This window comes from Phaethon aethereus (assembly GCF_964289735.1).
Source record: "Phaethon aethereus genome assembly, chromosome: 3".
Taxonomy (NCBI): Eukaryota; Metazoa; Chordata; class Aves; order Phaethontiformes; family Phaethontidae; genus Phaethon; species Phaethon aethereus.
The window spans coordinates 33179522-33192666 of NC_138576.1; the positions used below are offsets into that span (position 1 = coordinate 33179522).

Here is a 13145-nt window from a genome sequence, read left to right on the forward strand (position 1 = left end):
TGAGGAGAGAAAGAATATGCATCCTATTGCAGGAAACTGTTGTACTTCCATAGCCACCAAAGGACTGCTGACAGCAGGGTGAAATCTTTTATCAGATAACTAAACCTCAGATTTTCTACCACAAATATCTAGAATATGTTATGATTTTTTATAAGTCACAGTCTGGTTAGAATGATCCATTCAAGGTGCCCCATAATGCTGTTTGTTATTTGCATTTTGAGGTATTTCTTTCTGAGTTGTATTCTCATGCAGGTAGATTATAACATTAACAACAGAATAAAAAGCATTAAAACACTTTCATGTCTCCAGGCCTAACTTAGGGTCACATTGGCGATTTCTGGATCAGGCCATGTACCTGTCTGCTGCTGAAAAGATTTATTGTCCCTCTTTATTTAATGAAACAATCTGATTACTATCAGTGTTTGAGGTAAAAGCAGAGGACTGTCCTGTTTCACCCAAGGGAAAATTAGGACAGGCATCACCAAAAAATCCTGTTCAGAAACTGATGTCTGCAAAAATACCTTCATCTGGGTTAGAAAACTTATTTTCAGCAGCAAGAACTAGGTAAGGAGAGTGAGAATGAGAAAAATTCCTTTACTTAGAATCTCAATTCAAACATCCAGTGTTACATTCCAGACATTAGGTCTTGAATCAGGCTGACTTGACCTTGCACCTCTATGCCAGATACTGTCTAGGGTAAGATGGTTCCTATCACCTTTCTCACACAATCAGGTCCTTGAAATTACCATGCCATTTAGTCATACTTCAAGTCTGATTTCGATTAAAATGCTTTCCCAGACCAGAAAGCATTTAAATACTTCTCCTCTGTGAAATATTGAGGGAAAACAAATGCATAACTGGTTCATCTTCTACATTTGTTATTTATCTGGGATCTGAAGATGGAGGAATGTTTTATTCTATTTAGTATTTATTGTAAACTATGGCAGTAAACTTAAGTAAGATATTTTATTCTAAAATGCTTCATAAAAATGTATTACTGTTGACCTTCCTAGATTAAACAATTTTGAGAGCACTGTACTTGTACGCAGAAACCGGACACTTCTGATCCCATTACAAAAATGTACTTGACCCTATTTTTCTTTTCTTATGAGGCATGAATTTTAATAAGGCCTTAAAGTCCTCACCCATGCCAGTACACTGCATTTCCTGTTACAGTTTTTTTTCTCATGCAGCGTTTGGTTAAATACTTCAGCTGAACATGAAAATGAGAGCACTGAATAAGTCTGGTTCAATTTTTTGAGAAAACTTATAAAGAAATATTTTTATCTTTGCTATGAAACACTTATCTTTAATATCTATTTATATATTTACTGTATAAATGCTTAATATACCAAAGGGAGATTAGTTGAAAAGTGCATCTCAAAGACCATCAGCAATAGTTGAAGTGAACTGAATGTGTAAATTAAAAAGTGTTGTTGCCAAGTGGAAAAATGAAAAAGTCAAGGCATGATTAGATCCTGCACCAATGATTTGTATTTTATTTTGCTTGGTGGTATTTGTGAGTAACTCCATCGTTGTGAATGGAGCTACACTGGGTATGAGCCACAACCCTGAAAACTGATCTCCCAGCCTTTCCTTTGCCTCTTCACCAGTGGTCTCTGTCCTGCAGGACACGGCATGTGCCTGCGCCCAGCACGGGATGCTGCAGGACTGGGACCGGAGCATTCACCACCTCCCTGTATGCCTCTGGAAAGCCTTCCTCTAGCAAAGGTCTCCCATTATTGCACTCTGCTTGTAACTTAAAACACAGAATTAAGTCTTCTGCAAGAATGGTGCCATATCTTCCAAACTGCCTGAGAAGCAGGCAGCGTGTGGGCAGCAAATTCAGAGCAAACACACCTTGCTTTCACAGTCTCCTCAGGGGAAAAGCTATATAAAGTCTCTTGTCCTTCACCATGTTGTTAATTACAGTTTAAATGGTCACCTGTACTGCACCTTGTAAAAATTGTAAAAGTATCATTCTAATCTTAATTTGCAGTAAAATGTTGATCGAAAAACTTTAATTACAGTAAAAGATTTCCCAAAGAATAAAAAGTCATCTTAAATCAGAGGAGCTGTAAAAGAGCTGTATTTTCTAAAAATATATTCCTAATATTTTAAAACACACATGTATGTATACACATACATATGCCCATATATATGTATGTATATATATAAAATTTAATTATTTTTTATATGTATTTCTGGGATGTATTAAAATGTTGAATGTTTAATTCTCAAAATATATTTTATTAATTAGATTTTCAAATATTCTCTTTAGATGCAATCTGCATTGCTGTTCTCAAATGAATAATTAAATTTATATTTTAAGTGGTGCCATTAATGAATATTTACAAAAAGAAACACTAATTTGGTGAAATATATTAATAATTTACTAGAAAGGAAAAAAAAGTTCTGCTGATTGACCCCCTAAAAATATATTTGCCTTTTATTATTTCTCTACTCTAAATAGAAATTTAAATATGTTTACTTTAATGATTTATCAAAACAACGCGTTTGCAGATAATATTTATTAGCAGTATTTACATCTTATATAATGTTTTGCATCTTTTGAGGCAGGAAGGTAAGTTTCATTATCTTCATGACTTTAAAAAAATGGGGAGAATTTTGAATTTTGCTTTAGCAAGGTAACCATCCAGCAGAAAGGTATTTTGTACTGTTTATATTCCTAGTGCTTCAAACACCTTCTGCCTCATCAGAAACTTCATGTGGTTGTAGTTGAAGTAGTTTCCATTTTAACCCACAGTTCCCGGCACACGTTTCCTGTATTACAGTCCCAACAGAAACTCGATATTTAGCACCAAGCTGCCGAGAGCTGTGTGCGCCTGGGGACCAGAAGGAACTGTGCTGAAGATGCAGCAGTCCCCCGCTAAGTGCAAAGGACCCTCCACATCTCATCACAGAAAGGAAAAACAGCCTCTGAGGTAGAAGGTTAGGAGGTTTGCACAGGACCAGAGAGGGAAAATGACAGAAGCGATAGGATCAAAAATAAAAAGTCTCCCACAGTCTGTCCCTGGACATCATTGATTTTTTTGTAGATTTCCCTATTAAAAACAATGGGGACTTCTTTCTAAATACTGGGGGCAAGATATAACCTATGGCCTTTATACCTGAGAGGTTTCAGAAAGGAAACAGTTCTTGTTCTGCTGGATTCAGCCTAAAAATTAAGCAGTTCTTTGGCTAAATTATTATTATTTCACACTGCCACCATTCCCAAAGATGACTCATTATATCTGTTGATGGCTTCATCAGCCTGAAAGATGAGTGCAGAAATAGAAGTCCTCTGGAGGAGCAGCAGGCTCTGCCGTAGAACAGGAATGTCTAACACTGTCACAATCATTTTCTGGTGTGGTTTGCACTGATTCTAAATATAGGAATAAAATGTCTGCATTTGAATAATTGTTTTTCTCCCATGTCATACAGCTGATTTATAGTATGTGTCACTACATTGAATGTTGGTTCATATGATAAAATAATGTTTGAGAATCTGCAGACACAAAGTTTTTATTAAAAGCTGAGCGTAGCAAAGTTAAGTTGATGTTAACTGCCATGATCACTTGCCTGACTCTTACCAGCAACTTCCAGGTATGTTTAGGAACATATTGCATGAGACAGTATGTGACTTTTGAGAAATGTCTACACACAAGCTTTCATAAACCTTTATTCTGTCTTTAGAATTTGGAATGATGGGAGATCATACAATTAAAAGTCAGCGACCTCGATCTGTTCATGAGAAAAGGGTCCCTCAGGAACAAGCTGATGCTGCTAAATTTATGGCACAAACTGGTAATACATCAGTTACATTTTTCTATTTACTGTTGTTAATTTTAGCAAAACCACTGCATGTTTCCATAATCTTTTGCTGCATATTTGTCAGTTTTCTAAGCTGATACTTTTTTTGAATCATTTTTTTTTTTTCACCAGTTAAAGTCCATAAATAAAGTAGCTGAGAATTAGGTAGATCATACAAAAACATGCACTGTGAATGTGGATGCAGAATCATTTAGTGTAAGCATTAATTTCTTTAGGAGTAAAAGCAGCCTCACACGTACAACACACAGGACCTTAACTTTTTTTCAAAGAAGATGTTAAGAACATGCTTCAGAATTTCTTTATAAATAGACTGAGGTCTAATCCCAGCTTTAGGCATTTATCAAATTAATTAATTACTAGGGTGACTTTAATGTGCATACATTCAGATTTTAGTATCTTTGGCCCAGCACAACGCTCTATTCTCTAGTTTCCAGATTTGTAATTGCTAAATGAAATTGGCCGTAAGTAGTTTTTAATTGGATGTGCAAATTATCTAACAGTTTTTCATTTAAAACTTATTTTCTAATTTTGTTTGAGCAACTTCATCTTCTTTAGATACAGATAGCAAAATGATATTACAAATGTAGAGCTGAAATAATTTAAGAAAAAGAAGCCTGTTTACCAACAGTTACCACAGCTGCCTTTGAGGTCAGTGATGGAATTTCAGTGGTGAGTTGAATTAAGCTCTCAAACACCAAAACTACTGCCCATTTTGACATCAGTAATGATCTGTGTATCTGTTGGTAAAATCTAATCTTCAGTGATTCCCTACAGATTCCATTCCAGTAAGATACTGCATTGAAAGCCTTGTACCCCATAATTATTGTATGGATTTGGAACAACTTACTCTGTATTCCATAGATACTAACCTAGAAAATATGCCTGCATCAGTCATACATAATGCTTCCAGTTTATATTCATTTTAGTAAAAGAACTGTAATTGCTTCTAGTTATGTTGCATGTTGACTTCCTTAGTAATAGGGTGCTTTACTTAACAGATTTGCAGGAATCGATATATTAAGTAATCTAAATACCTGTATAGCCGATCAGTGTAGATGTGTTTGGTAAATAATTTAGAAGGGGAGAAAGTCTGTTTCCCTCCTATTAATCTATAGAACTGCTTTTATGGCTAACTCCCAGTTGATACTACTGTAAGCAAATGTAGTAGAAGGGAGCCTAGAACCCTTTTGGTCTCCATGCAGTTTTCGTTTAGGCAAGTAGAACTTATTACTTACGTACCTAGCTCAGACTTACAATGTTAGTTGCTTACTACATAGAATAACATCATTGCTTTTATGCTGCTTCTTGAATTCATACAATTACTCCAAAAAATAAGTAAGATGATCTGTTTTATATCCTCATATAAATCCCTACAGCTTTCATATTTTCAGGTAAAATTTGTATTTGATAATTTCTAGTCATGCATTGCAGTGCATCTATTATGGTTGTTAGAGAACTGCATTATAAATGCAGCACTTATACCATTACCTTCTGATAGATTGTGTGTGTGGAGTGGGAGATGAACGTTTAAAATTATACAGGCTTGGTTTTCAAGGTCCTGTTCTGAAAGCATGTGAGAGGTATCAACATAGCATATAAATTTACATGCCCAACTTTGAGAAGATCTATATTTCACATACTGTAGGTTAACACATTTTAAGTAATACTGCACTCTTTTTGGACGTACTTACTAATTTTCATCTATTCTTCATTTTGATTTTACTTTGTAGTGATCATTGCATATTTTCTTCACCTCTAATGCATTTTTTTCTTGTGATATAATTAATGTGTTATCTACTTAAACTGATTCATAAGGTTACTTCTAACATATCTATCTCATTAATTTACCCTGTACTAAGTCTAATAGCCTTTAAAGTAAATGGTTATTGAGTTTATGAGGTTTCTTATATTTTAAGCCTGTTTAATATTTTATTTTGTGTAATAATAAAGCAGATGCAAAAGTGCAACAAAATATTTGTATGGTTTAAAAGGGCAGAGAGACAGGAATAGAGAATTGTCCTGGAAAAGATTTATGGAAAGCATTTAATACTGTTAGAATAGTGGACTTAATCCATGAAATTTTGCTGGGAATGGAAGAGGTTTAAATTGTGGTATTAAAATATGCATTTTCCTGTTTGTTTGTGAGTGATATGAGGCAGTAAACCATTTTATTTAAAAAAAATATTGCGTGAATAATTTATTGTCCTATATTTGTCATTTTATGTGTTTGGACTGATCCTTCCCTTAGGTGTTATGGGATTTAGAGAGTGTAATACAGGTAAGTGTTACACAGATCAATGAGGCCTTCCATACAGTAAGTTATGTTTCCTCTTACATGTTGAGCAACAGGGGAGAATAAGGGCTTGGTACCTTGCCAATAGTTAATTTGAGATTGTAGGTTTAACACAATATATATCAAAATTTAAGAGTACTCAAGTAACTGAAAACTAGAAGGAAAATAAAAAGTAGCCCATTTGAAATTTTAATTTCAGAAAAGAAATGGAAAAGAGATGAAGAGAAGAATGGAAGATGTATTTGCAGATTACATAGGCAATCTAGGTTTATTCTAGAAAATAAAGCATTCTTTATTTGCTTAAATTAAAAATGGTTAGCTATGGCATGATATGTCTGTAAAGATGTTTCCCTCCTTTAAAATATTTTAAAATAAGTAATAAATATATTGACATCAGTATAAAATATTCTGAAAAATGAAAAATTACCAAAAAAATCTTAATGTGCGAAAGGAAGTAAAGTAGCTGGTGAGAGAAATTTGTTCTTTATTTTCCCTGATTTCACTCTTTCTGCACCATACATCATGTTAGTGTGGAGGATCTTGCTCCAGCCAATGATTAAGCACTCTGTCCTTTACTTATGTTGAAGTATGTTGAAAGATTCTGCCTTTTGCGAATCGACAGTACATATATGCTCAGAATTTTTAATAATTAATATTAATTTTGAAATTCACTTAATACAATCACACTTCTTAGTATCATGTTATTGCTATTTTTCATTGTATTCCAAGGGTTAAGACCAACTTTTTATCACTTTAAGATATTTGAAAATTTAAATATTTAATGCTTCATTTATGTATTTTATTAGCTATGGACTGTCACCACCTCTGTGTTGGATAATAGATAATTTACACTGAGTATATATGACTGCTTTACATAATGAGGAACATCTTGAGAAACAGAGCTTCGACTTTTTCTGCTGTTTGTCCTTTCATCTAGACCATTTTAACAAAGGCAAAGTCAAACTTCAAACACGTGGGAAAAGACAAAAAATATTTGTCTAGAAACCCAGAGTAATACATGTATTTTTACCATGTACATAGGCCTTATAGTACACATTGTATAAATGGCACTGTCTACCTAGATATTAGCTATATTTACTGTATTATATCATCTAACCTAAAACCAAGCCATGTAATAACCTAATCAAAATGCTAAATTCATATCAGAAAAATGGTTAAAACAATAATCAGTGGTTAAAGTTCTCATTTTCTTTACCTAACAAAGAAAATTACTACAAAAATCACTTCAGTGAATTTTTGTGTGTAAAAAAAATCATAGTTTTGTCCTTGCTCATAGAAATTGTTAGAACTGTATATAATTTTATGAAAAGCAGAGATTTGTGTGCTAATTATAAAGCATTCTGTCTTGTTACTGAATAAGAAATACTTTTTTTTAAAAAAAAGCATTAAATAACTGTAGAATTGCTTCTTAGAGGACTAGCAGAGACAAGCATTTTGCAAAAGTTTCATGCTTGGCCTCTGGAAACAAGAGAAAGAGCTTGGACAGATGCTTGCTACAAAAGCACAGTTTCAAGAAATAGTATATCATTTGCCACATTCTTGGAAGGTAGCACCAGAGTCTTCCTCGTTTGCAGACATTCCCATAGTTGTGACCACTATAAAAACTTTTGGAAGAGTAGAGGTTTATTAAGATAACTGAAATTTTAAGCAAGATATTCAAGACTGAAGGTTGTACCATGCCACAAATTTTAAAGCAGAAATTCCCATTTGTTTCAAAAAAGACTTAGGTTTAAAAATCAAGGGTGTAATAGAGGCTTCAGCATGCCATTTTTTACTGCCATTTTAATGGAAGAAGTTGAATATGAATCCACAGTTGATTACTCAAATTTTTCAGTGAGGTATATTCAGGTAATTTTTGAATTTACTTTCTGAGAATACTCAAGGGGTCAAGTTTTCTGAATATGAATGCCTTTGGGAAAGGAATTCCAGGACTGTGTATACGGCTGTTCATGGAAACTAAACTTATGCATTCTTTCCTGAACATCCATGCAAGAAGGCATTATGCATTACTTGCTTTCAAAAAATAGAAATAATATAATGTGCTATCTCTCAACAATAAGAAAAAACACAACTCTGTTCAGATGTTCAGTATTAATAAATCACATCTGACAATTTTGAACATAGTAGCATGTACTATATACAGTAATGAGGTCTAGCGCATCCAAGAGTTTAGCACACCTGTAGGTCAAAGGCGAGGAGCAGATTTGTGCAGTAAATGATCAAGCCAAAGTTCCCATCCCACGGTTCAGGTTAAAATTTCATAAGCAAAGCCCTTCTCTTGAAGAAGGGAACTTCTCTCAAATGCTAGATGACTGTCCTCCATGGAACAAAAGATAAGAAATTAGGGGGTTGGTTTGTTTGGTTGGTTTTTTTTTAATCATAGAATCATAGAATCTTTGGGTTGGAAGGGACCTTTTTAGGTCGTCTAGTCCAACCCCCCTGCAATGAGCAGGGACATCTTCAAAAACTGGTAGAGTTTCTTAAACTATTACCTAGCCTTCATTCTAGAACAATAAGTATGAATATCAAACATAAATCCTTTGTTATTATATAAAAAGAGTTGTCCATGTTCATTTAGCATCCTGAGGGCAATGTTGTTTCTAAAATGTTGAAGGGCAGTAGTTCTCATAAAGTTGTAAATGATACTAAATGATCAAAGTGTTTCCCTCTGACAGGTGTTATGTGACTGCAGCATTGTAGGTGTCTTTATTTTCTGTTCATTGCACATTTTCACAGCTGCTTTGCTCCATGAACTTTTAAATATTTATTTTGTTGTGGCACTTTTTTCTTTGATCTGTAAGAGCAGACGATATGAGCTTCAGCAAAAAAAAAAGTCTCATTAATACTTATGTCTATATTCATGTTTGTTTGTTGTCTTGAATACAGGTGAATCTGGTGTTGAAGAGTGGGCCCAGTGGAGTACGTGTTCAGTTACTTGTGGTCAAGGGTCGCAGGTGCGAACCAGAACTTGTGTATCACCTTATGGGACACACTGCAGCGGCCCTTTAAGAGAATCAAGGGTTTGCAATAACACTGCCCTCTGTCCAGGTAGTGTTAGCAGCCAATAAATAAAATTGTGGATGTTTTTGAACTGTATAATGATAAGAATTTGAAACTATTTTTTTAATTATTATTATTTTTTTAACATGAATTTCGTAAGGGCATTTCAATTAGAGAAGAGAAGTGTAATTCTATACAGCTATGAAATTTTGTCATGTAGATTGTTATTTTTACTTTCAGAACAGCCATGGTATAGAACAAGAGTCCCTTTTTTCCTGATAGTTTCAGATTTTTAAAAAAAGTCTATATTATCTGATTTTCACTCAGAAAAGAGAAGGTATAGTGTGAGTACAAAACAAACTAGGGAAGAAATCCAGATCATCGGTACATTAAGAAGCAGAGACTGATTAACAGGGTGGGTTAAGGTAACATATATTATTCAACACTGCAATTGTTTCACCATTTAGAATACTGTATTCTAGGCAATGGGCCAGACAATGTTCTCTGCACGGTAATGTCTTCATGGTCTTTCCTTTACATTGTTCTGGCAAGAAAGGGCAACAGCTACCCATCAAAGGAAGACAGAGCAGACAAAAAGTAGCTCTCTTACATCTGACACAAGGTAAACATCATCAGTATCTTGCATCACAGTTTTCCTACTCCTTTTGTCTCAGATATCTGGACATAGTTGGAGTTCAGCAGTAGTTATACACTAAGGAGAAGAGACAGGCATGTTCGAGTTAGTTGCTGAAAGGGCACATCTCATTTCTTTAGACTCTACTTGTGGATCTGATTAATCTGGGATGGGAAGCAAAAAGGAAGTGTCTGAAACACAAAAAAATTATATGCTTCCCTTCAGATATACAAATCCCTCAGGTCTTTATAATATTTGATCCCAAGAGGGTGGTGAGCCATCTTCAGCTTTTGGGGAAACTCACTCCATTTTTGAAGTCAACTAAACTGTCACACACAGAGAATCCCCTGGACTTTATCTCAATGAGTAACAATATGTAAAATCAAACTCTCACGGTGTTACTGTGTGTTGAAAAATATCCGTCAGGATATGTGATCCCGTCAGAGTCTGTGTATCAACATTATAAGCATTTAGGGAACCTCTGTAATGGAAAGCAACTTAAAAGATTGTATCTAGATAAACCATCACTGTAATAAGAATTGCTTTCAGCAACTAATGCTTTACTACTGTGCTTTAGTTAGACAATTCACATGGGATTTTCTAATATTTTTGGGTAGAAACCCCCAGGCAGGGCTTCAAATCACTTGAAGTGTTTTCACACAAAAATGGTAGTTATTTCTAAAAAAATTAGGCTAGCTTAGATTCTGCCAGAGGTGGGATACCTTGCAAAAGAACTCTCAACTTGAAAGTACAAAAATAAGAAGTGAAAAAAGAGAACTATAGGAGAAAAGAACAAGAAGTGAAAAAAAAGAACTATAGGAGAAAAGAACAAACATTCCAAACCATCAAAGATAAGTTTAAAGATTCCTTTGAAACTGCATTAAGTAGGAACATGAAAACACACGGTCCAACACTCACAATGAGATGCAGTCCTGCCTGCTTTCTTGCTCCTTTAGTATTACCTAAGAAGAGGAAAGGCATTTAAATCACCTAATTTTACAGAATTTTATCTTCATTCTCTCCAGTAAGGAATGAGAACTTTTCATATCAAAACAAAAAATATCCATGTAATGCAAAAGCCAAGGTAATTAATTTGCTGTCAAAGTAAATTGAAAAAAGCTAATTCCTAAAAATCACATTGTCTAGCAAACTTCTAAACAATGCTCACACAAGAAGACTGTTCTGTATTTCTCAGCTTACAAAAGGGTCTCTTTCCTAATACCTGAACTTCCACTTCAGGATATGGCTTTTGTTTCCAGACACCTGATATGAGCAATGGCTACCAATTCTCATTGGCTAACAGTGATACTGTCAAGACATTTTCCTTTTCAGATCACCACAGCTTATTCTGATAATCTTCATGTATCTTGAGTTACTTTTCCTAAATAATTAGTCTTCTGGTCTTAATCTTGCATATGGTTTCACATAATTACGATAACCTTATTAATTTATGTTGATCTCCTTCTGGCTATGGGGTCACTACTGTGTGGCAGTGTGCAAGATTAGCAATTTAGAAATGTTTTTTTCCTAGTTACAGCTCCATTAATTTTTCAAACATCCCTTTAATTATTAGCCTAAATATCACCTGTCCTCATTATATTAAGTATCCTGACTCAGAGAGTTGCATAGTTCAGGATTATTGCTGGTCCATGCATAACAAATGAATAGTTTGTACACTAGTATAATTAAAACACACATTTGACAAAAAAATCCAAACATGCATACATAGATGGGAACTGGCCTGTGTACCACTCATTCCATACAGCTTTTGGACTCTGCTAACACAGCAAGATTTTACATTGGAGACCGTAAACTAGAAGCAATAAACATACAAAAACATAACAATAGTCTCTCCTTGTAACCTATAAATAAAAAATCTACTTGGGCATACGTATGTGTTTACATGGGGGGGGGGCAGTATTTTGAGAGCTGGAATAATGTTTCCTAATCAAATAGTTGCCCCTTCAAAGTAAAGAAGTATGCAGAATGGCCTACTGGACTATACTTTTATATCTATCTACTATATACTTCTATCCACAAGCTTAGTGGATCATTTCTAACACAGCTAAAACTTCAAGGAGAAAGGACATGGAATTTCCATGCCTGTAGATCATCTCAACTAGTTTCTATTTCTCCTTCTCCATAGCCTTCAACAACTTTTACCACAAAAATTTAGCTGAAGCTTAGCATTTTCAGGCTTATGGGTAAAGCAAAGCATGGCTGGAGCAGGAATACCCTAAACCATTTCAAACATTTGTATGCTGAAAAGCTGTATTTTGGCTGGTATGATATGCTAAGACTGCTTTACTTATCTCCCATCTTTTCTCAGGGCCATTTCTCCCATTTCCTCATGATATGGTATCTCATTGATATCTCATACGATATCAATGAAGTTTAGTCATATTGCTGAAACGCTGAGCATTTTGATATATTCTGTGCCTGCATGGTACACTAACAAAATTGTTACAGAGAAATTAGCCTTATCTTTTTTAATTCATGTAGCTTTATTGTTATAATCTATGCTCTGGAAGTTCAGGCCTTCACTTCAGAGAAAAAAAATAAAAGTAAGGAAAACTTAAGTTTAGAATTAGAAAGAGGCAAGGCAGAAGTAGAGTAGCTGTACGGCTTAAATATGAAGGTTTAAGAAGGCAGTTGTCAGGAAGTTTGCTGAGTTTATGTATTACAAATTTAAAAAAGATTTTTGGCTGGACAATTTAAACTATACTAAAGGCAAATACAACACTTAAGTGAGTTTAAATTTATGTATACAAACCCTCTAACTTAATTTTAAAAATTCCCTCAATGTAGCATCTGCTTAGATGCAGTTATTCAGCCATATTAAACCATGATACCACTTACAATGAGATGTCAATGGCCATAATAGCTTTCCAATATCTGTTCAGTTTAAAGCTGAAGAAATCAAAAGCATTTAAACCCCAATAAAAATCCTCCCATTTGTAGGATGAAGGCCAGCATGGCCTCACGCCTCCTCCCACTTCACAGCAGTTGCGTATTGTGAATGCTGTGGGTGTTTGCTTCAACATGATTAGGTTCACAGAGTGGCAGAGTGAAGGGAAAGATGCTCTGCAGTAATCCAAACTCGTTGTACTAGCAATGTTTTTGACAGATAAGTTGGCAATAATCTGAATATTTTTGTCCCAAATAATGAATCTTGCATCTGAAACTGTGTTATAGAAAACAGTAACTCCTCTGTGGGCCAGATCTCCATCTGGTGTAATTTGGCATAGATCATCTGGCTATAATTCAGTATTATAGGGGTTTTTTGCATTTAGGAAATGGTATTAAAGAAAGAAAATATAAATGAATTATAAGAAAAAACCCAAAGTTTAAAAATGTTAAATT

At 34.5% G+C, this 13145-nt stretch overlaps 1 protein-coding gene across 1 annotated transcript in view; it reads left to right on the top strand.

Moving 5' to 3' along the window:
• The window catches only part of ADGRB3 (adhesion G protein-coupled receptor B3), a gene marked incomplete at its 5' end in the record, with an annotated part of 485010 nt that overhangs the window by 185929 nt on the left and 285936 nt on the right, over positions 1 to 13145 (top strand). The window contains 2 exons of the mRNA XM_081997317.1: positions 3697 to 3807; positions 9035 to 9196. Coding sequence (XP_081853443.1) covers positions 3697 to 3807; positions 9035 to 9196 — 273 coding nt within the window. The remainder of the gene's footprint in view (positions 1 to 3696; positions 3808 to 9034; positions 9197 to 13145) is intronic.